This window comes from Delphinapterus leucas, chromosome 7 (genome assembly GCF_059928025.1).
Source record: "Delphinapterus leucas isolate spDelLeu-1000000601 "Yukka" chromosome 7, BTC_Dleu_Yukka2, whole genome shotgun sequence".
Lineage (NCBI taxonomy): Eukaryota > Metazoa > Chordata > Mammalia > Artiodactyla > Monodontidae > Delphinapterus > Delphinapterus leucas.
The window spans coordinates 3,571,273-3,595,885 of NC_143135.1; the positions used below are offsets into that span (position 1 = coordinate 3,571,273).

The 24,613-nt window shown below is 53.7% G+C and overlaps 1 protein-coding gene across 4 annotated transcripts in view; it reads right to left on the bottom strand.

The window, feature by feature from the left end:
- The window catches only part of ANO1 (anoctamin 1), a 90,200-nt gene extending 74,649 nt beyond the window's left edge, over window positions 1-15,551 (bottom strand). For 2 of the 4 annotated variants that reach the window (XM_022591145.2, XM_022591147.2), the window contains exons 1-2: window positions 15,079-15,278; window positions 8,180-8,512 (exon numbers count right to left, since the gene is read on the bottom strand). In XM_022591145.2, the coding sequence (XP_022446853.2) occupies window positions 8,180-8,512; window positions 15,079-15,186 (441 nt within the window). In that variant the 5' untranslated portion in view covers window positions 15,187-15,278. Of the gene's footprint in view, window positions 1-8,179; window positions 8,513-15,078 lie in introns of all 4 variants that reach the window. The other 2 variants (XM_089914366.1, XM_089914365.1) reach the window with 2 other exon arrangements.
- Window positions 15,552-24,613: the final 9,062 nt, after the last annotated feature.

Here is a 24,613-nt window from a genome sequence, read left to right on the forward strand (position 1 = left end):
CACAAAGATGGGAAACAGATGTCATGACGGCCCACACCAGCTTCGGGTAGGAACACGGAGAAACGACAGCCCACCAGCCCCGGGGCGAGGAGAGGAGCCCCGAAGAGCAGCATGAAAGCAAACTGATTTTACAGGGTTTGCGTGTCCGCGGCCTTAACAATTCTGCCAAAGCCGGGGTCAAGTTCACCGTCAGGGCAGTGCGGGCCTTGGTCACCCCCAGCACACAGCCAGCATTTTAGTGTGTGGCCTTCTTGGCAATCGCCAATGGACATAAATAATGTCCCAGCTTTGAGGCTGGACTTGAAAACTGCTGATGGATTTCAGTTGCAAGGAAACATGTTGGTCACAAGCTGCTCTTGTCCGTTTACTGGGAACCCTGGATGCTGACCCCACTGCCGTTGGGGGGTAGGGTGGGAGGAGGGGCTCCTTGAGAAGGAAGGCCTGGGCCGCCTGTCTCCACGACCTTTTCCTCCCTCATTTCCTATCACGTGTGTTGTCCCAGGGGGTCTCTGACATGACGCCCCTCTTGGACCCTCATGTGTGAAACCCACTTTGGGGGCCGTCCTCTGGATCAGGCGCCAGACCCTACCTTGACACCCAGGGCCCCTCTCTTGCAGGGAAGCAGTATTCACACTGGGTTCCTCTGAGCCTGCGGTGCCCGGGGGAGGGTGGGAGCAGTGGGGAACCTATGGTTAGAGCCTGTTGGCCAGGCTCAGTCTCTATCCATCCTGTAATCAGGGTTATGGGCACGTTTCTTCCAGACCCATCACTTCCCTCTCCACGGTTCTTGGCCCAGTGTACCCAGTATGGGGGTCTCTGTCTGGGGCTACCTCTGGGGCACTGGATAGTGGGTCAGGGGCTTGCGTGGATGTTGGGGGCCCCTTCCCTGGGATGTTTCTGATGGCTCATGGGGAACAGGCTTGCACGGTCCTCACGCCTCCAAGTATGGTCCAGGGCCGGCCGCTTCATATGCCCTGGGAGCAGGGTAGAAGCACAGTGTGAAAGCATGCAGACCTGCCGAGTCAGAGCCCGCATCTTGGCAGGACCCCACAGGGTTCCCGTGCACATCCCGGGCCCTGCACCGAGGCAGCCAGGCCAAGGCTTTGTCCCCCCCAGACCACCTGCCCCGCTCTGCCCTCCAACCACGAGCCATGCCTCCCCCACCCACTGCTGTACCTCTAGGGGTCCTGCACGAGCCACCCGACTCCTGGGGTAACACCCCTGTGCAGAGTCTCAGCTCTGTAGTGCGGTGAATGGTACCCCCCAAAAGAGACGTCCACATCCTAACTCCCCGTATCTGTGAATGGGACCTTATTCGGAAATGGGGTCTTTGCAGATGTAATCAAGTTAAGATAAGGTTATACTGGATTAGGAGGCGCCTTAAGCAGAATGACTGGTGTCCTTATGAGAAGAGGAGAGACGTACAGAGGAGGCCATGTGAAGACGAGGCACAGGTTGGAGGGACGTGGCCACAAGCCCAGGGATACCCGGAGCCCCCCAGAAGCTGGAAGAGGCGAGAGGAATGCTCCCCTAGAGCCTTGGGAGGGAGCACGGCCCTGCTGACACCTTGACTTTGGACTTCTGGCCTCCAGAACTGGGAGGGAATCAACTTGTGTTGTTTTAAGCCCCCCCAAGTTTGTGGTCGTTGGTTCCGGCAGCCCCAGGACACTCACTGTTCTGTGTCCCTAAGAACAGCCCCCCACTGTGCCCTGAGCCAGGCCGGTCTTCCACTGGTCATCACGGGATGTCTTCACAACAATAAACCTCCTGACTCGGGAGAAAGGCTCGCACGGCACACAGGGGCCCCATCCGTGTGGGGCTCGTGGCCCACGCTGCCCAGGAGCGGCTCAGTCTCACACACCCGCTGGCCCCTGGGGGAGCAAAGGCAGCTCACACACCTCTGTGCTGCTGGTGACCTCCATGTGCTGCCTGGTCACAGCCGGGCCAGCAGAGAGTTGAGGAGGGGTTCCCAGGTGTTCAGGAGGCCTTATTTAACTGCCCCCCCATTTCTCTCGCTCTCACTTCCCTTTTGCCGCCTCCACGCCCACCCCTCCACCCCCATCCGGCCTTTAAAGCAGGCTCTCAATATTAGCTCCCCGGGGATATTGGCGATGTCTGGGGACATTTTTGGTTGCGTTTAGGGATGTTGCAAAATACTGAATGCCAGCAGTGCCGAGGCTGAGAAATCCCGCCTTAAAGCAATGATGCTTCATCTCTTGGGCGTCATTGTTTGAGTATCTGATGGATTCCACGGATTGTTTTCTCCCCAGGAAAGTACACATAAGTCCCTAAATTTTGCTTCAAAGTGGGTAAGATTGTGCGATTGGGCTCTCTCTCTGAGGCTATCTTGTTCCCCAAACTGCAAACCCTTTCACTCCTTGTAATCAGAGCACACCCCGGGAATGAGTCATGAGCCGGGCATCTCTCTGCTAATCTCACTGGCAGGGGACCGTATACACCCGCAGACTGCACGCACCTGGCCGGCCGGCCCCTGAGTAGATTCTGGTCTCAGGTGAAAGCAACAGGCTGCAGCGAACGAAGGTCCTTTCAACAGCCTCAGGGCCTAGTTCACCTCAGAGGGAAGCTCGGATTGCAGGGGCCCGTGGGAAACTTGGTTATGATCTGAAAGACTACAGCAGGAAGATGGCTCACACTCAACTCCAGCTGCTTTGAAACCTTGAACTGTCTAGTTTATGCCACAGTAATATTTTCATTTAAAAAAGACCCAATCTGCATGAAGAACCTAGGGGCAAGACGGGAATAAAGACACAGACCTACTAGAGAATGGACTTGAGGATATGGGGAGGGGGAAGGGTAAGCTGTGACAAAGCGAGAGAATGGCATGGACATATATACACTACCAAACGTAAGATAGATAGCTAGTGGGAAGCAGCCACATAGCACAGGGAGATCAGCTCAGTGCTTTGTGACCACCTAGAGGGGTGGGATGGGGAGGGTGGGAGGGAGGGAGACTCAAGAGGGAAGAGATATGGGAACATATGTATATGTATAACTGATTCACTTTGTTATAAAGCAGAAACTAACACACCATTGTAAAGCAATTATACTCCAATAAAGATGTTAAAAAAAAAAAAAAAGAAAGACCCAACTGAAAAACTGAAACTATTTCCTCTAAGATCAGGAACAAGACAAGGTTGCCCACTCTCACCACTATTATTCAACATAGTTTTGGAAGTTTTAGCCACAGCAATCAGAGAAGAAAAAGAAATAAAAGGAATCCAAATCAGAAAAGAAGTAAAGCTGTCACTGTTTGCAGATGACATGATACTATACATAGAGAATCCTAAAGATGCCACCAGAAAACTACTAGAGCTAATCAATGAATTTGGTAGAGCAGCAGGATACAAAATTAATGCACAGAAATCTCTTGCATTCCTATACACTAATGATGAAAAATCTGAAAGAGAAATTAAGGAAACACTCCCATTTACCATTGCAACAAAAAGAACAAAATACCTAGGAATAAACCTACCTAAGGAGACAAAAGACCTGTATGCAGAAAACTATAAGAAACTGATGAAAGAAATTAAAGATGATACAAACAGATGGAGAGATATACTATGTTCTTGGATTGGAAGAATCAACATTGTGAAAATGACTATACTACCCAAAGCAATCTACAGATTCAATGCAATCCCGATCAAACTACCAATGGCATTTTTCACAGAACTAGAACAAAAAAATTTCACAATTTGTATGGAAACACAAAAGACCCTGAATAGCCAAAGCAATCTTGAGAAAGAAAAACGTAGCTGGAGGAATCAGGCTCCCGGACTTCAGACTATACTACAAAGCTACAGTAATCAGGACAGTATGGTACTGGCACAAAAACAGAAATATAGATCAATGGAATAGGACAGAAAGCCCAGAGATAAACCCACACACATATGGTCACCTTACCTTTGATAAAGGAGGCAAGAGTATACAATGGAGAAAAGACGGCCTCTTCAATAAGTGGTGCTGGGAAAACTGCACAGCTACGTGTAAAAGAATGAAATTAGAACACTTCCTAACACCGTACACAAAAATAAATTCAAAATGGACTAAAGACCTAAATGTAAGGCCAGACACTATGAAACTCTTAGAGGAAAACAGTCAGAACACTATGACATAAATCACAGCAAGATCCTTTTTGACCCACTTCCTAGAGAAATGGAAATAAAACCAAAAATAAACAAATGGGACCTAATGAAACTTAAAAGCTTTTGCACAGTAAAGGAAACCATAAAAAAGACAAAAAGACAGCCCTCAGAATGGGAGAAAATATTTGCAAATGAAGCAACTGACAAAGGATTAACCTCCAAAATATACAAGCAGCTCATGCAGCTCCATATCAAAAAAACAAACAATCCAATCCAAAAATGGGCAGAGACCTAAATAGACATTTCTCCAAAGAAGATATACAGATTGCCAACAAACACATGAAACGATGCTCAACATCACTAATCATTAGAGAAATGCAAATCAAAACTACCTCACACCGGTCAGAACGGCCATCATCAAAAAATTTACAAACAATAAATGCTGGAGAGGGTGTGGAGAAAAGGGAACCCTCTTGCACTGTTTGTGGGAATGTAAATTGATACAGCCACTATGGAGAACAGTATGGATGTTCCTTAAAAAACTACAAATAGAACTACCATATGACCCAGCAATCCCGCTACTGGGCATCTACCCTGAGAAAACCATAATTCAAAAAGAGTCATGTACCACAGTGTTCATTGCAGCTCTATTTACAATAGCCAGGACGTGGAAGTGACCCAAGTGTCCATTGACAGTTGAATGGATAAGAAAGATATGGCACATATATACAATGGAATGTTACTCAGCCATAAAAAGAAACAAAATTGAGTTATTTGTAGTGAGGTGGATGGACCTAGAGTCTGTCATACAGAGTGAAGTAAGTCAGAAAGAGAAAAACAAACACCATATGCTGACACATATATATGGAATCTAAAAAAAAAAAAAAAAGGTTCCAATGAACCTAAGGGCAGGACAGGAATAAAGACACAGACGTAGAGAATGGACGTGAGGACGCAGGGAGGGGGAAGGGTAAGCTGGGACAAAGTGAGAGAGTGGCATGGACATATATACACTACCAAATGTAAAATGGATAGCTAGTGGGAAGCAGCTGCATAGCACAGGGAGATCAGCTTGGTGCTTTGTGACCACCTAGAGGGGTGGGATAGGGAGGGTGGGAGGGAGACGCAAGAGGGAGGACATATGGGGATATATGTATATGTATAGCTGATACACTTTGTTATACAGCAGAAACTAACACACCATTGTAAAGCAATTATGCTCCAATAAAGATGTTAAAAAATAAAAAAGACCCAGTCAACTGCTGGAAAAGCTTCTTAAGCTCTAGAGCTAAATTATCAATGAAATTGTGGGTCACTGTGATCTTGTGATTTGTAATAATAGATTTTCAGCCTTTGTCCCCCGGTCCTGGCGCAGAGCTCCTAAAACTCTAGGAAATTCCTAAGTGGGGAGAGCAATAATGGTGTCTCTTGTTAGGTGAATGAGGTGACTTTTTGGAAAGAACCTCCTTTCCAAAGGATGGGGGCTGGTTGCCAGGGGAACCAACCGTGTAGTTAGAGGGTTGGAACTTCTGGTCCCTCCGCGGATGTCTGGGCAGGTGAGAAGGGCTGCAGGTTGAATCAATCGTCAACGGCCAGCGATCTAATCAGTCTTGCCTGTGTAATGAATCCTCTGTAAAGACTCGAAAGGACAGGGTCTGGAGAGCTTCTGGTTGGTGAACACGTGCAGATTTGGGGAGAATGGTGCTCAGAAATCATGGGAGCTCCACGCCCTTCCCTCACACCTTGCCCTGTGCATCTCTTCCATCTGGCTGTTCCTGAGTTATTTCCTTTTATAATAAACCAGTGATCTAGTAAGTAACGTGCTTCTCTGAGTTCTGTGTGTTGCTCTAGCAAATTAATAGAACCCGAAGTCCTTAGAACCTCTGAACTGTAGCCAGTGGGTCAGAGCACAGGTGACAACTTGGGCTTGCAAATGACGGCTGGTGGGGGGTGGGTGGCCTTGTAGAGCCCTTAACTTTGGGGTCTGATGCTACCTCCAGATGGGTAGTGTCCAAACTGAGTTAAGTTGTAGGACATCCAGCTGGTGTCGGAGAAGTGCTGGGTGGCGTGGAGAAAACAACCCATACGTGTTGGAATTGGGGGCAGAATTCTCATCACTTGTTGGGACAATTCAATCTTTTTTGGGGGCCGTAATCAATGTCTTTACGTTTGCTATTTATTTCAAAGTCATGGAGTTTTTAAAAAGATATGTGTGGTGTAGTATTTAATTGGACTTGGAAATGCTCTTTCTTCTCTCCTTCGTGAGCACGGCCATTCCATTTCCATATGAGCAAAAATATATGATTGAATATTCACGTCAGCCAATGAGAATTCCCTGACTGCCAGACTGAGTTAAGTACTTTATGACAATCCAGTGATATAAACACGATTGTTATCTCTGTTTGACAGATGGGGAGGCTTAATAAGTCTTGCAAAGGACAGGTAGAGGGTCTGGGATCTGGCCCGGAGAGGGAGAGTGAATTACCAGACCCAGGGGGCGGGGATGTCCTTTCAAACATGAGATTTCAGCGCTGTAGTCAGGAAAGTGAGAGACAGTAAATCTCTCGGTCGTGTAACACTGCGCCCAGGATCACAGCTCCCAGGAGAGGCCTCTGCCACCAGCCTCCCTCCAGCCTCCCCTGCCTCCAATGGAGGCCGTTCGTTCCTCCAATTATAAAGGACACTCTGAATTCAAGCCTGTTTAGCAGCAGTATTGTTTTGACAAAAGGCCGCGGGGCTGGCCGGGCGGGACAGGGAAAAGTCCGAGTGAATGACTGTTCTCTCTCCCGAGTGGCCTCAGCTCAGGTCTAAGACAAAGTGAGACAGAAACCTCCAGAGGACCAGCACAGGCCTGTCTGCAGCTGCGGCCCTCAAAGTCAGGGAGACAGGCTCTCCGCCACCCGGTCAGGATCCAACCTTTGCTTCCTGATCATCAAAGCGTCTTAAGGCCCCTCGCGCCCTCGCAACTCCAGTGGGAACCAACCCTACAGCCAGAGCTCACCCACACCTGCCGGCAGCCAAAGCGTCACCCAGAGGGGTGGTCCCCGTTGAGAGCAAGATGCCTCTACCACTAGCCAGGCCGAGGTAGAATGAGGCCCGCTGAGCATACCTGGCTGCTTTCGGGGGAAGTAACGTCATCTTGCGAAACAGCATTCACACCGGCTCCGCTATTGTAGCTTTCTGTTCTAGGTACCCCAAAAGGCTCCTTATCACCAGACCCAAAGCATTCACTAAGGACGCGGTGGTTCTCATTGATGAAAATAGCAAAACTAATGCCAACTTCTATTTTAAACATTCACGATGGACCCGTGGGTCCCTAAGTCCACCTGCTGACTACTTTTACTGCTCCTAATGTGTTGTAGAGACTTTGGCTGACTCTTGGTTAATCTGCACAGCCACAGTTCCTGCGGGCTAGAGGTCTGCCCCCCACTGTTCATGGAAGAGATGCTCCCCGCCCCACCGTGCACAGAGAGGTTAAGGAGCTGTCAGGGGAGCATCAGCAAACCCACTGAGAAGTTGAGGGGGCCGCCCTGCTGTCCCCAGGCCGCCAAGGTCAACTCTCCCTGCACTGCCATGCCTTCTGCCACCAGGGCAGCCAGCCGGCCAGGCGGCCGACCTTTTGCTCTCCCCAGAAAACTTCCCTTAGAAAGACTCTCAGGCTTTGCCAAGGAGAGAAGCTCTGGAAACCAGTGTTATGGTCACAGATTTCAATGCGCCGGGGCCCCCGGGCATCAGCCAGGCCAACCTCCCCCTTTGACAGATTGAGAAACTGAGGCCCGAGAAGCCAAGGTCAAGCGCCAGGGAGATTCCTAGGAGACCTTCGTCCTCCGCCCGTGAAACGGTCATCCGCCCATCTTCCCAGGGGAGAAACTGACCAGAGCAGGAAATGCCTTGACCCCGGAGGTCATTGCCGAGAAGGCCAGCCCCTCCCGGGGGCAGATGTGGGGCGGGCGTTGGTTCGGGCTCCCCACACTCGACCAGAAGGGCGCTGGCCTCGGCCCTTTTCTAAGAACAGGTGACGGTAGAAGGACCTGCCCGCCCACCCGGCCGCCCGCCCGGGAGAAGGGGATAGTTACGTCCTCGTCCCGCTCCAGCTCCAGGCCGGCCTCCATCAGGTTGCCCTCGTACTCCTCCCGGCGGAAGCGCTTGTCATCCTCGTGGTAGTCCAGCGGGGCCTCAGGCTCGCCCGCACCCACGGGGCCCGCCTTCCCGGGCAGGGGCTGGTCCTGCCGGGCACTGCGGGCGGCCAGGCCGGCGTCGCTGTGCTGGACCCGCCTGGCCAGGGTCCTGCTGCCCGAGGCCCTCTTGTGATGGTACACCAGGACGTAATCCACCTTGCGCTTGCCGTCCCGGAAGTACAGGCCATACTTGCACTCGGCGTCGGGGTCCACGGACAAGGAATTCAGCAGCTGCGGGGGCAGAAGAAGAAAGCCACTCGCCGTCAAGGGCTCAGGGACGGGCCCTCGGAGGGGAGCGCGCTTCCAAGACAACTGGCCACCCACCTGCCCTCCCCAACTCTTTCCACTCATGCCCTCTGATCACTAGGGGCCCAGACGGCTGATAACACTGCAGAAGGCCCTCCTTCAAGGAGCTGGCAATCAAGAGACGTCGCTGCTCACGGCACTTGAAGATGCCAGGCTGGGTGCTCACACGCGAAGGCCTCCCGCCTCTCCCCAGCGAGCTCACGTTGCCTGGGAGGGACCAGGCGGCTGGAATGGGCTGTGAAATCTGCACGGCCGACCCCCAGGGGTGTGCTCTTCGCACAGGCCCACAGGGTCCCAGGCAGAGCAGAGCTGAGCTCAGGTTCTGCACAGCGCGACCTCTGATGGCCAGCAGGCGTGGCAATGTCGTGTCAAGGTGGCCGCAGGACCGTACCGGCCCTCGCCTGGCCCGGCTCTGCCACTGATTAGCTGTGTGGTCGGGGCCAGGTAACCACTGTGTTAGTCTCGACTCTCCCAAGTCAACTCCCAGACCGCGAGTCGAGTATTCGGCAGCTTGCCTGGGGGGTGGTCTCAGGGGCCAGAGCGAGGTGGGGGAGGGAGGGCGGTGGCTGGTAGTGGCGGGATTCAGGGTGGGTCGCTGCACATACAGTCCTGCCTCGGTTTCCTTATCTGCCTGAAGGACTCCAGGGGGCCAAGGAGACGGGAGCCCGCCTGGGGTGGGGGATTCAAAGTCCAGGTCCTTCTGCTAAAGCCACACTCACTTCTCTAGCGTCCCCGTGGGATTCGGCTGGTTATTGAGGGTATTAAGTTCTGCTACAAGCTGGCCTCTTCGGAAATAAGAGGAAATAAATAAACTCACGCTGGGAAGAGGTCAAACGAGCAACTCTGCACCATTCAGAGTCTTCGGAGCTGCACCAGGGCTAAGGAGCCAGGCCCACACCCAGGCGGGCAGCTGGTACTGGGAGAGCTGGGGGCCTGGGCGGGAGGAGGGAGGCCCAGCCCAGAACAGAGACCATGGACCACCCCAGCGCCTTTGGTGGGTCATGTTGCAGGAGAGGCGGGAAAGAGTTGTTTGTATCAATTTGTCAGGGGAAACTGAGGCCCGGTGGGGTGAGGGGCACCCGAGGTGACAGCGCAGGCAGGCTGAGCCCAGCCTGGAATCCTGTCTGCACACCCAGGGCGCCCCTCCTCAACAGTAGCAGGGACTTGGGGTGACACTATTTCTCAGCATGGGGCACAGCCTTTCACGGAGTCCCCGCCTGAGGGCCCCTATAATTAGGGCTGCTTGACCCGGAGGAAGTCGGGGCTCACGCGGGCGAAGCGATTGGGCCCTTGCTCCCCGGCGGATCCCCAGCGGCCTGCTCCACTGGACACCGTTAGACTAAGTGTAGCTGCTCAGCCGAGCTGCAGCTCCACCCTCACTGTTCCTGGAACCACAGGTCAGGTGAGGGTGGAGGGGCGCTCTGGGCAGCGAGAGGCCTCAGGTAAGTCCAGGCTTGGTCCCTCTCCAGCTACGAGTCCTGAGGGGATACTCTGCCCTCTCTGGGCCTCGGTTTCCACCTCTGTAAAGTGGGTGGATAATAGAAGCCGCCCCCACTGGCAGCCAGGAGGACTGAGTAAAAGAACGTCTAGGCTGGGTGGACTCTCCCTCTAACTCCTGAGACAGGCATCCCGGGTCCACCCCGGTGTGAAGACAGTTGCTCATTCTCCTGGGTTATATCAGGAAGGGCAGAGAAATGCAGCGTCACGGGGAGCTGGCCGCTAAAGGTGGCTCCTCTCCTCGCAGGAGAGTGGGCAGCAAAGCCAGACCCGAAGGCTGCCTGGGGGGAACGTGGAAGACGCTGGCTGACGCTGGGGAGTAACGCTGCTGCTGACGGGCAGGGCAAGAGCATGGGAGGTGGGCAGAGCCAGGTGGACACGCGGGCTCTGGGCGGGCAGGGCACCCCGCCTGCCGCCAGCATCCTGGGCACTCCAGACTCTCAGCGTCTCTACAAGGGGTTCATCCCTATTTTCCAAACGGGGAACGCGGATCTTCTGGGCTGAGCCAGGGGCCGTGTGTCACTCTCGAGGGCTGGAGCGGTCATCCTTGTCTCCTGCCTGCAACACCTCTAGGCAGCTTCCTCTCCCATCCCGTACCCGGGCATACACCGGAGCCAGGACATCTCATCCCCTCCTCCCTGCCTTTGCACGTGCTGTGCTCCCCACCTGCACGCCTTCCTTTCTTCCTCTGTCCTTCGTAGCTCTCCCCAGCTTCCCCAGCACTGACAAATCCCCTGTCCTCTGGGATCTGAGGTCCCTGACCTCTCCAGATCTCATGTCCTGGGACTGCCTCGGAGCCGTCCATACATAAGCTCTTAACTCATGGGGGCCCCTCAGCAGGCTGGCAGGACACCAGGGGGCTGGGCCAGGAACTGCCCTTAACGCACTCCCCTTCAGAACCTGCTGCACACATAGCGGGCTCAGCACCTGGTGCGGGTCCCAGAAATGCTCCTGGTTGGCTGGAATAATGGCTGGTACTGAGCAAAGTGGACCAATGAGTCCTTAGTGAATGGGAAGGAAATTCAGAGTGACCCCCCTCAAGTCAGACAGCAGGGAAATGAATGTAAGGAGAGAATTCCCCACCAACACAAGACAAGAAAATGTTACCAGGTTCAAAACTGAATGCCCCTCCACCCACTGGGGCCTGATCGAGGACCCTCAGAGTCTGACAGTCTGCGGAGCACATAAACATCCCCTAAACATCTCCTGCCATTGGGGGGAGTGGTAGCATGGAGGCCAGACAAGATTGGGTGTCTTTTGCTTTCATCCAAAGACCAGCTCTGCCACTTCTAGCTGTGCTACCCTTAGGCACGTAGCTTAATATCTTTGTCCCTCTGATCTCTTCTTTGTAAAATGAGGGCCAGAGGGAATAAACAGACCTCCCTCAACTAATATGACTTCCCTCAAAGGGTTGTTGGAAGGATTAAACACGTTAATATATGTAAAGGGTTTACAGCAGGGCCTGGGATATGGTGAACCCTCAACAGAAATTTGCTCTAAAATCTCATGGTCGAAGCGGACCACAAGTTAAAGATGGTGGCAGTGGAAAAGGGAGCTGGTTGCACTGCCAGGTCCAGCAAGAGGCAGAACCAAGCACTGCTGTGAGAGTCCCAGATCCTCCCCCAAGGCCTGGCCCTGTCACTAATTTGTTGTGTGATCCTGGGCAAGTTGCTTTGTCTGTTTGCATCTTGGTTTTAAAAATTGGGGATGATCCTACCTGAATAAGTGTAAGGGGCGTGCAATCTTCAAACAGAAAGTATGGGCTCTCTTCCTAGTACATTCAACACAGGCTGGTAGGCCTGCAGGGTTTGGAGAGCAATTCTGCGCTGGGCTTAGAGGGAGCTGGGGAGGTAGATGCACAGCGAGGACCACAGAGACTGTCAGGGTGGCCATGTGACTTTTGGGGGCCCTTCCATGGAGCCAGAGTGGCTGCTTTTCTTGTGCAGGACAGGACAAGAAGGCAAAGATCTAACTTGGAGTGGGAGCGATATGGGTTAGACTGAATGCCTAACTTCCCAATTCAAAGGCTTGGGAAAGCTTCAGAATGTCCTTTCTGTATCCTTAGGGAAGGGACGGTGACCTCTTGCTGCACTTTTGCTAAGGGCGAGGGATTTCTCATTCATCTTTTTAATGCTCGGCACTGAACGCACGGCTCTGGAATGAACGCATGCATGGGGGAATGAATGACAGAGGTGTGGGGTTTGCACGCTGCTACTGGTAGGGGCCACCAGATCAAGGACACCAAAGCTGAGACCCAGCCAGACCAGAGCTTAAACACCACATCCCCCAGCTCCGAGCCTCAGTTTTTCCATCTGCGAGATGGGGACAAAAACATCTCCTCGACTTAGGTCACAGGATTCTTGTGAGGACCAAGTGTGATGGGAGAACTGAACGTATTTTGAAGATGAACCCCTGAGCTGTCCCAAGGAAGGCAGAAAGATGGCTGTCTGAGGTTACGTGGGAAGAGGTCAGGGGCCAAAAGTCCCCTTCACAGCAGGTGTGCCCTGACACAAATACCACAAACAGCGCGAGGGCAGTCTACCTGTCTCTGCAAACTTCCTCCCCAGACTCTTAGAAAAGGGCAGAAAAGGAGAACGGAGCCCTGTATCCACACCTTGGTCGCTGGACTGCGACCCAGTGCATTCTTTCTTTATATTTATTTATTTTTTATTGACGTATAGTTGATTTACAATGTTGTGTTAATTTCTGCTGTACAGCAAAGTGATTCAGCTACATAGATCTGTGCCTGCACAGAGCCACCTTCGCTGGGTGACTCAAAGTAATGACTGAGCAACACTTATTGGCTTGAGCTGTGCTGGGGATGCCCTCGGAGGCTCTCCCCGGCACACTGCCTGCCCTGCACAGACAGGCCCCCAGCTCCTAGAGCCACTGCTTCCAGCCTGTCTGTGGCCATTTCCCTGGTGGGATGCTGCTCAGCCCTCCTTCCTGCGGCCACGTGCTCCTGGTTCACAGCCCTCCAAGCCCGTCATACCTGAAGCCTCCCCACCGTAAGGCTTCTGTGCAAAATAAGTCACTAGTCTCCTCTGGGCTTTTCTGCTTGCTTCTGGGCTGTGAGAAGCTTGAAAGAAGAGCCGAGCTGACTCTCTGCAGACTTTGGGGCCCTCACCAGAGTTTGGGGGACTGAGAATTTCTGGATTGCGAGAGACAACAGGTCCCTGAACTAAAATTCCAGAGCCCAGGGGCCATTTATTAAGGGCTCCATTTTTTTTTTTTTTTTTTTTTTTTTTTTGCGGTACGTGGGCCTCTCACTGCTGTGGCCTCTCCCGTTGCGGAGCACAGGCTCCGGACGCGCAGGCTCAGCGGCCACGGCTCACAGGCCCAGCCGCTCTGAGGCATGTGGGATCTTCCTGGACCGGGGCACGAACCCGTGTCCCCTGCATCGGCAGGCGGACTCTCAACCACTGTGCCAGCAGGGAAGCCCAAGGGCTCCATTTTTAATTTCACAGCCCGTTCATTCTCAAGTTGAATCTGGTGTATCTTGGAGTGTCTGTTTCTCTCCATTTCCTTAGCTGCCACCTCTACCTCATGCCTCCTAACCGGTGTCCCCCTCATTCCCACCTCTGGGTCTTCAAATATGTGATTTCCTAGTGTGAAAGGCCCCACCCCACCCCATTATGGGTATAACTGGCCCCTTCTCCTCCAGAATGCTCATCCCTCCGACAGGCTGCCCGTGGTCACCTGCCTCTGTGTCTTCGCCCTTCCTAGCTCTCCTCCCAGCTGGTGGGTGACATGGGACAGTCATCTGCCCCCACCTGGCCTCAGTTTCTTCATCTGTGGTAACAGCACCTACTCCATATGGTTACTGAGAGAGTGAAATGAGTTAACACACAGCAGCGGGCCCATCGCTCTGGAAGCATCCCTTGTCGCTGTCTTGGGTAACTTCCACCACTGCTCCTTAAGCCCCAGCTGGGCGGGGCTCCCCGGCCCTTTCACTCTGGTGGTGTCCGGGATCCCACAGGGCCTGGTACGCAGCAGGCACACAGTGTGCGCTGAGATGATGATCCTAAACGTTCAAGGTCACCACCAACGCTGGTCCCTAACGTTGCCAGCATTTCTGCCCAAGCCCAGCTGTAGAGGACACCCCCATAGCCCACAGGAGCCCAGTCATGACCCCAGGGGGTGCGAGGCCAGAGGGTCTCTGCCTTTCCGGGACCGCACCCCACAGGCACCTCCCTGGATGCCCGGCCGGACTCCGGCTGAGGCCAGAGAGGCAGTCTAGGGCAATCCTGGGCTTGGTCAGAGGGAAACACGGGGCTGGGGCCTCCGCATCTCCTGGGGAGGGGCTTTGGCAGTGGCTGTGTGGGCACCAGGGAGAAAGGGGAGTCTGTTCTCTGGCCCCGGAACGAGCGGCAGCGGGGCTCCCCGGCTGAGGGCGCTGGTCTCAGCCCTTCCCCCTTCAGGCAAACTTTGTTCCAGCGTTAAGCCAAAACCCACATGGGCAAATTCTGACCTCCGGGGATCCTTGCGACCGCTGGGTCCCGCCCCAGAGAGAGTGGTAGGGGTACCGGGGACCCCAGACAGGGGACCCAACCACGTGGTCGGCCAGGCGCTGGCCCACGCGGCCCGGCTACCACTCGGGCCAGGCGCGAGCGCCGGGCTGGGGACCGGGACCAGCGCGGAAAGTCAGTCTCGAGCGACCGGCGCCCGCCTGCTGCCCGGGGTGTGCGGAACTCCCGTGCCGGACCCCGCGCCGCCCGGGGGACTCCGCGCCCCGTACAGGTCGGTCCCCGGAGGGTGGCGGCGGGGTGGGGCCTGGAGGCTGCCGCCCTCCCGGGGCGAGGCGGCTATCCCACCGGGGGCCCCAGCGGCCCGCTCGGGCGAAGCGGCTGCGGGCTGGGACGCGGGGCCGGGCGGGCGCGGGCGCGGCCCCGAGCCCCGCGGCCCTGGCGCGCCCCGCCCCCACCCGTCGAGCCCGTCCGGATCGCGGCCCAGGTGCGCGGTCCTCCCGCCGGATCGCGGCCGCCCGCACTCACCGCGCCCTCGGACGGCAGGTAGCCGATGTCCTCGATGGCGCAGATGTTGATGATGTGGACGCTGCGCTCCGCGGCCGGGAGCGTCGAGTACTTCTCGTTGACCCTCATCGCGGCCGCCTGTGCGCCAGGACCGCCGGGCGGCGCGCCCTCCCCATCCACGGCCCCGGCGGCCTCTGCAAGCGGACAGGCAGCGTTCGCGGCGCGCTGGCTCGCGGGGGGCCGGGCCTCCTGCTCCGCCCGCCGCCCGCGCCGCCCGGCCCCGCTCCCGGCCCCGGCCCCGCGCGCTGTGGTGCGAGAGCGCCCACCCTGCCGGTCCCGCGGGGCCCACACGCCGGCCGGCTTCCTTTGCCTCCAAGAAAGATGATACGCGCTGTGCGCCCGCTTATGGCCGGGGCGGCGGCCACGCGGGTCAGATTTTCCGTAGAAATTAAAACACAGGAAGAAAGTATTCCATTCCTGCGGGCCCCTCCAAGTTTTATTTTTATCCGGGGAAAGCGCCCCTTGGTGGCCCGATTTTCATGTCAGGGAGGAAAGGTCCAGTCGCCCCTACCTTACAGTTCAGTTGCGGGTCACCTTGCAGGGGAGACACGCTTCTGAGATAGAAGTCAGGAATGCTCTCCCTGCCCCTTCCCGCTCCACCCGCTGGCTGACTCCGGCCGGCTGTCACTCAGCTCTCACCTCCTCGGGGGAGCCTCCCCTGCTTTCTGCATGCCCGCCCTGTCCAGCTCCCCGGAGCCCCCTAAGGTTGCCCGCAGCCCCCACTTATGGAATGTTTAGTACTCTGTGCCCAGGCACGAGAAGAGTCTGGGACACAGTACATCTCATTTAACCCCACACCCTGGTCCTCCTTTTGCAGAGGGGGCTGGGGACTTCGGAGGCCAAGGAAGTGTGGGCCGGGGGAGCACGTGCAGTGTCGCCTGCACTCCTTCATGATGCTCTGCTGCCTCCCTGAGGGAGGGACAGTGACTTGGATGGTCTCATCCCAGTACTAGCAGGGCTCGGGCACACAGTTGGCACTCCTCAGGACATTTTTAATCCTCCATCCCTGCAGGAGGGGGACGCAGGTCTCTGGGGGCAACCATGCTGAGGTTTAGCCCTCGGGGGCCACGCTAGCAGCCCTGCCCAGTGGGAATGAAGTCTCCCGTTTTTCTGCCTTTCTGCATGCCGTTAGTTCCTCAAGGTGTGTGTGCCAAATGCCACCTCCTCCAAGAAGTCATCCTGGACTGCCCCTCACCCAATCACTGAGGCCCAAGAACCTGCCTGTACCTTGATGACAGCACTTTCTTTACTCCACCTCATTTTACAGTGGATTCATACAGTTGATACTCAATAATTACTTGTCAAATGGCCACTGAGGAACATTCAGGGCCTACAGAAATGATTCTAAAGAATGATTCTAAAGCTGCCTTCTAAGGCCATGATGTCATCAGCCTGCTGTGGTTCCAAGAATGCATTCTGGGATCAGACAGGATGGGGTGGGGGAGACGGGATGGGGTTGGGTTCCCGTTCCGGCACTTTCCAGCCCTGTGGCCCTGGACGAGGCTCCTTAAGGCTCACAGCGACTCCGCCTTCTCCCGTGAGCATCTAGCGTGTGTGAAGCTGCAGCTCAGTGCCGGGCACAGGGGCGGCTGGGCAGTGGCCACCACTGTTACTACAAAATATCCTCTTGTCATTGTCATGACCTTCTTCCCTCTCCCATTTAGACTCAAGTTCATGAATTTCCTGAACTTGGAGAAATACAAGAAGGTTACTCCATCCTTGGGCTGGCCTTGCCAATGGGAGCTGAGTGGCCCTAAAGGACTCTTTGTCTGCACCTTGGACAGCTAGAGTAGGTTTGGAGAAGTGCGCTAGGCTGCCGAAGGCCGGAAACAGTCCTCCACAGTTTCTGCCACGCCAGGGAGACCTTGCTCTTAAAAGTTCAAGTTTTCAGGGCTGGGAAGAATGACACAGACACACACACAGACACACAGACACACAGACACACAGACACACAGACACACACACACACACACACACACACACAGAAGATTATGTAACTTCATTCTCTTATCCGTGTTGGTAAACAACCAAGATTGTGTAACCCTAATGTACCATCTTTCTAAATTTATTTTCAAGTGGCAAAGGGCCTTGCCGAAGCCTACGAGATATAATTTATGAAGAAAATAGGAAAAATGTAATTCCTCAATTCTGGGTACATTGGCATTTCCAAACGTTTGGGGGGTGACACTTGACTGCTGACCCCGGGAGGCCTGGGGGCTTTGTGCCTGAGACCTTCTGGGGGCTGCAGGGTGGGGGACAGTCTTTGAGGCTTGGCAGCTCCCCACCTCCTCCGGAGACAGCGCCCCCTCTGGCCTTGCCCCCAAAGCTGTGTTTCTGCACTTGTTTCTGTGATTCATGCCTTAGCCAGGTTCAAGACATCTGCTTGCTTGTAAAGCATCACTTTCTTTGCCACATACAGTTGAGTTCCTTGCTTTGCCCTGCTCCCTGCATCTGCTTCCTCTCGCCCCCTCCCCTAAGCTTCTGAGGTGGACGGTGTAGAAATGCTTCATCAAGGGGAGGGGAAATGCAGGGTGGCCTCTGCACAGAGCAGGTGCAAGGATGGGCTAGCTGAGATCAATTCCATCCCCGGGCCACTTATGGCCTGGGCCGGGGTTGGGGGGTGGTTCCTGGGTCTTGGGATTCCAGGGACAAACAAGTAGTAAAAACATTCCCACCAAATCAGGAAGGAGGAATGGGACGCTTCTAGTTGAGATATCTCTTAAGTTAGAAGGACTTTAAAGGGTCCCTTTTGTTCTGGTGATGATTTCATCTCCTGGGTTCCCTGCCTTACACTGTCTCACGGGCCATCATGTTGGGATTCCGTCTCTACTCTGAATCGCTAACTGCTTATAAACAGATCCTCTAGATAAACTGTTGCATTACTTCTGTATTTTCTTCTTTTTGACTCAGTGATTCTCACCATTAAATATCCAAAGGGACTGATTTCACCAGAAGGATTAATTCCCCGCTCATGAATTAGTAAAAATCGGTCTCATTAGTTTAAGTGGTACCCTTTATTATGGGAAGTTCTGGGCCTCACGGCTCACCCTTTTCTGCCACCGTGTTGCCTTTTCGTGTCATTGCGATGTCACCCAGCATTAGGCACTTTCGTCTCTGCTGACATTTTAATAGTCACCAGGAGTGCAAGCACAGGGTGACAAGGGGCGCAGGAGAGGAGGCCAAGCATGCTCCCGGGTGAATGCCTCCTTTGTAAGTGGCTCAGGAGGGGGCCCTTTCCAGTGGTGTTTTCTTTGCAACGTCAGTTTCATCTCCTTGGCATTGTGCACGAAAGAAAGAACGTCTCGCACTGTTCCTGCTTAGTGGCACCAGTCTGAGCCTCACCAGGAGAGCAGGCTTTACACAGCGAGCAGAATAAGGCCATAGTGAGCCCGGGGCAGAGATTATTCCCGCAAGGGTCTCTCTGATATGGCGCTCTCCGGCGGGGCTTCTCACCTTGGCTCTGTCGACATCTGGCGCTGGATCGTAATTTGTCCTGTGCCCATCCTGTGCCCTGTGAGATGCTCAGCAGCATCCCTGACTTCCTCCCACTAGATGCCAGTAGCGCCATCTCCCTCCCAGTGTGACAACCAAGCACATCACCAGACATTGTTAGGTGTCCCCTGGGGGCAAAACCCCTCCCTGTTGAGAACCCTGTTCCCAGGCTGCAAGTAAGACCCAGGAGGCTGATCTTACCACCCCCATTTCTCTGATGGGAATGGAGGCCTGGAGAGGTACTTGGCTTTTTATTAGAGATACACGAGGTGGGAGTTATGATTTGTTTTTACAAAATACAGAGATGCCCCCCCCCCAGGGCTGCTCTCAGTTGGTGGAGGGGCCGGCACAGCCCAGGACACACCAGGCTGCTCTGTCCCTCGTTCTGGCCACCCCTGCATGGGGCAGCCTTCTCCCCAGGACAGATCTCTGCACTCAGAGGTGCTAAATAAACGCCGTTGACTCACGGGCAGCCTGGGTGGGGAGAGGAGTGCGGAAGAAGTGAGCGGCTCATGACTCAGGGCTATTGTGAGCGCCAATGGCCACCCATCCCCCGCTGGCTCTGAGCCCCCTTCGAGTATCTGGTGGGCAGTCCCTGTAGGAAAGAAACGAACACCCCACAGGTATATGACCTAACATGCTAAAAGCGACTCAGGGTGTAATTATCCCCAGGGAAGATGTGCCTGGAGAATTTATAACTGAGATACGGTGGGTGGGAGACTGGCCCCCTGTCATTTCCTTCCTTCGAATGATAGCAGAGCTCTGAGCAGAAGCTGGCAAGCTGCAGCTGGATGGGAGACTCCTTGGGCGTGGAGACTGCCAGCCCAGAGCTCTGGAAAGTAGCCCAAGCATGAAGTTCTGTCTGGGGGACATCCCCCACCCCCACAGCATCCACAGGTGTTGTTTCCATCAGAGGGTTTTCAGATGATTTATGTGTTTTGTTAACCCAAGGCCCGCCTTCTGAGAATTCCTAGGAACTCTAAAAACATGCCCAGGGTAAGTTAGAACCCAGCCCATCACCTCCTCCTGGAAGCCTTTCTGGCCTGAGTCAGTTGGCATGACTCATCTCTGTTCTGCTGGCTCCATCCAGGCACTCAGGCCCATTTCTGCTCCATCTTCCTCACGTCTCCTCCTACTTTATTTCTCCACTCTTAACCCCCCACACTGTCCCATCTTTGGCACAATATAGATTTCCCTGTTTATGTTTATTTATTTAACAAGCAGTGGGGCAGTGTTTACTACAGTCCAACACTGTGCTAAGCTCTCTACAAACAGTAACTTGAATTCTTATAGTGATTATAGCCATTTGCAAGTGGATTCACACAGATGTCACCCCTCCACCCCCGGCCAAGGTCCTTTCTTTGGAGGTTTGGGGAGAAGTCCAGACTGAGTCTCCAATGGCTGCTCCCTCCTCCCCAGCGACCCTACAGGCATCATGATATTAATTCCCATGACGACAGACACTTGGGCACCAGAAATCCTGCCCACCGGGGACGGGATGCAGGATGCAGCCGAGACAGCCTCTGGACCACCCTGCCCAGCAGAGGGTGGAGAGTCCGATCGCAGCGTGCTGGCTGCCCGCTTCTCAAAATGAAAGCCCCGCCCAGGGGTCTAACGCTTCTTCTTGGGTCTTGAAAGAATAGCAGAGCTTCAGCCTGCCTTGCTTTCATCAGCACTCCCCAAGAGAACAAAGGATTTCCAAGTCCCACGCACAGATCGCCTTCATCCGGGCTCACACCACACCAGGCAGAGCCTTCCAGATCATGGAGCTGCTGAGAGATAAGAGCCAGGTGCTCCAGGCTGAAGGTGGTGTGAGGCCCCCAGGCTGCAGAGCTGCCCCATGCCGTTGAAATGTGTGAACAGGAGCAACCGCTCTCACACGCACAGCCCAACCGCCTGCATCCTCCCCATGCACGCATGCGTGTGTTTTGGAGTGTATCACATGTGCATTATTGCTGTCCTGGGGTCAGTGGCCACACACAACCCTTAATTTCCCTAAAGACCCATCTCGCAGGAGGCTGGACCCTGACGTCACAGCCTAGGTCGGTGACCTGGGTCTCCCTCCAGAGCTGATCCTCTTGGACCACTCTGTGTGACCTCACACAGCATCCCCAAAGATCAAGCAAACCCAGAAATCCTTGGACAGAGGACCAGGCTTTGTTATCTTTATGGGAAGACCCTGATGCTTTTCTGTGAGACCCCAGGGCTGGAATCAAAGACCTTCTAGGTTTTGGTGAGGCCACGAATGGCCTTTCCCTGGAAACCTTGCTGTTCATGTGGTTGTACCTTCATGTGTGTATGATTCAGTGCAGAGCTTCTGTTTTGCATCAGGCCTCTTCTAGGTCCTGGGTCTCCGTCCTGCAGCCAAGCTGCCGGGCTGCAAGCTTCTCTCGGGTACAAGCTCACTGCATCCTGTGTTCTGGGGCCTGCCTGGCTGGACACCCAGCCCAAAGCAATGACCCAACGTTTTTGGGAGGCGTGAATGAGCTAATGAACCAGAAGCCTCACCAACAAGGCACTGGCTCTCCCTGCCCCGGTGCTGGGAGTCAGAACTACGAACCTCCTCCAGGTTTGGGGCCTCGGACCTCATCCTCCAGCAGAGCTTTCTGGTGTACTAAAGGAGTGGGTTCTTGGGCCCTACACAACAGCACTCTCCAACAGGAACGTGATGTGAGCCACTGGTAATTTGCGATGCTGAAGTAGCCACATTACAAGAATAAAAATCATCAAGGGAAATTGATAAAGTATTTTATGTAGCTTATTCTATAAATTGTTATCTTTTCAACACGGGATCAATAAAAAAATTATCGATGAGCTAGTTGACATTCTTTTACCCTATAACAATTTGAAATCTAATGTGTATTTTATACGTACACAGCACATCTTAATTCAGACAAGCCCTATTTCAAGGATCAGATCTGCCTGTGGTCAGGGGCGAGGTACTGAACAGGTTAGCTACAAAGCCTGTTCTCATTATGTAGGAAAACTACATTGGATGGCTTTTCTTTTCTGCTTTACACTTCTCTGTGTCTTCTAAGATTTCTGCAGTGAACACAAATTAGTTTTATCACCAGGAAAAGGGAAACTATTATCAAAAACTCTGACATACCATATAACCTGCAGGGTTACATGGTACCCTTTTTACTGTTTGAGGGAAAATGGTCAGTTTATTGGATTTTTATTTGTACAGCACCAATTTAGAGAAAACCACCTTTGCTTAGGGCCAATTGGAGACATGTTCCTAAAATATTTTGACAAAGTTTAGTCTTTAATTACAAAGCTTATATGATTACACAGCTGGTCACAGAGGCTTTTGAGTGGAGGAGGTGAGAGAGGTCTCTATTTGGAGACCCAGAGGGTGGCCACCTGGTCCACCTGAGGGCATCCTCCAAGGGTCCCTGTGCTAAGTGTTAGGTTCAGCAAACGTGGGCTGTCTGCCCACCACGGAGCACGGGAGTGGATGCTACCTGAGATGCCAGCCCAGTGCATGGGGCGGGACACCTTACCCAGCTGCCTTCTTGGAGGACTCTTAGCCCCCGGCTCTTCTGATAGTACTGCCTGGACTGGTGGGGGGTCATTCATTCACTCACCCATGATTTACCCACTCATTCACTTATTCATTCACTCACACATTCATTCATTCATTTACTCACCCATCATTCATTCATTCACCCATGATTTACCCACTCATTCATTCACTCATTCATTCATTCACTCACACATTCATTCATTCATTTACTCACCCATCATTCATTCATTCACCCATGATTTACCCACTCATTCATTCATTCACTCACACATTCATTCATTCATTCACTCACCCATCATTCATTCACTCACCCATGATTTACCCACTCAATCATTCACTCATTCATTCATTCATTTACTTATTCATTTACTCACACATTCATTCATTCATTCGCTCATCCACTCACTCTTTTGTTACCTCCCCCCACACCTTGTCCATCCATCTCTGTTTTTCCGTGCAGATTTCACCCCCCCCATCCACTGCATAATTCCCTTCATTGTCTCGTTTCTTGTCTGCCCCACCCCCTCCCTTGGCTAGAATGTCAGCTCCAAGCTATTTTGTCATGATTCATTCACTGACTCCAGATTTCCGTGCCTGAAAATGACACCAGAAGTAAGCCACCGAGCCGAGGACAAAGGTACAGAATTGAGCCGATGATTCAGTGAGTTTGGGCCCCAAAGCATTTTCTCTTAAGAGGTAAAATGTGGGGAGGAGGGGAGAGGGTGAGAGAGAGAGGAGCCTCTGCAAGCCAGGACGGTGTCTGACTTTGAGAATGCGTTAATAACCCACAAGGAATTAACTCAGCCCCTTCCATCCCTTTGCTTATGGAGACAAAACCCCAAAGTGCGTGTCCTGTAGAGTTAGTAAGTACACACACACACACACACACACACACACACACAGACCACCTGATCCCTAAAGGGTTAAAAATGGGCCCAAAGTATGTGACCTCCTCCCTCACGCTTGTACAATTTGTGGTCCTGGAATCCCCCCAGAAGCCCACCCCGACCACGGCCCAGATCCTCCACAATCTGTGATCCTGCCTATGCTGGAGGGCCCAGGACCGCCCCCTGTGTGGTGCCCGCGCCCCTGCACCGAACACCATCCCTTCCAAAAGCAGTGTCTGAGAGCCACCTTCCCTGCTTCTTGTGTGAGAATTATTACATCTGAAATCAGGCTTTCTGGAAAACCAAATGTCTTTTTTTTTTTCCTGCCCCTTCCATCCACCCCTACGTGGCAAGAGAATCCTTTGGAGGAGAAATTTTCAGTCAATTCATGTTTTATTCTACAACTCGATTCTCAGGGCAAGCGCCTTGAGATCTTTGTAACCATCCTCCGTTCCTTCCTGCTTTCCGCCCCATTTGGCAAGAGGCTGACCTCTGACCTCAGCCCCAGACCCCTCACCTCCCTGTAGAACTCACTCCCGGCTCCTTCCAGCCCATTTCGGAAGAGAAAGCGCATCCTGTCCTTTGTCAGGGAGGATGTCGGTGCCCCCAGTTCCTTCCAAAAGGAAAACAAGGGAGAAACATGGTGCCCTGAGGTGGATCCCGGCCTGTGTGAGCAGAAGCACGTCAATCGTTTCGTAAGGCAAAGTATGTTGAGGAGGTGCTCTGCTATCCAGGGGGGACCGAACCAGCCTGGCCCTCCAGCCTGAGAAAGCACACGGGCACATCGCTGTCGGCTGCGGCCCCGGCATGGATCTAGACGGGCCTCTGCGGCGCCAGTGACATTTGGGAACAGCTGGCAACGGAGGGGCCAGGTGGCAGACACCCTTCCTTCTCCCATCACGGCCTGTTGACTTTGGGGACCCCAGCAGGGGACTGTATTTCCTTGAATGAGGGCTGGGATCCCCTCTCCATGGCCAGACACTTGTTAATGGCTTCACAGGAGTTAACTTTCTCCCTGGGGTTCCTGCTCAGGTATCGCCTTTCCAGAAGGCCTTCCCTGTCCCCCCCACCCCACCCCCACCGGCTTTGCTTCCAAGCAGCACTTGTTACCCAACTGTTTACTTTCTCTCTGTGCCAGGAAAGCAGGGCCCTTGTCTGTCTCTCTCGGCTGTATTCTCAGCACCTAGCAAAGCACACAGCCAGGTGGCAAAAAAATATTAGGCTGGCCAAAAAGTTCATTCGCATCTTTCCATATGTTTTGGAAAAACCCGAATGGACTTTTTGGCCATCCCCATATTTATCGAAAGCACGAATGAGTGAAAAATGTGTGCTTCGCCAGTGTCCGCGGACTCCAGCGCCACGCAGAGCAAGCACTGTTACGAGGGGACAATTTTAATCTGACTCAACCAACCCCTGAGCTGTCTCTTGGCCAAAGGAGGTGTGGGATCTTCACCGACGGGTTCTCCCCAGGGGGAGAGGCTGCTGGGGTCAGGCTGCTGGGGCCGCTGGGGCCGAGAGTCCTGGGGCCACTGGTCCAGCCGCCACAGGAGCCCAGTGACCAGCCCTCATCAGACCTCTGAGCTGCAGG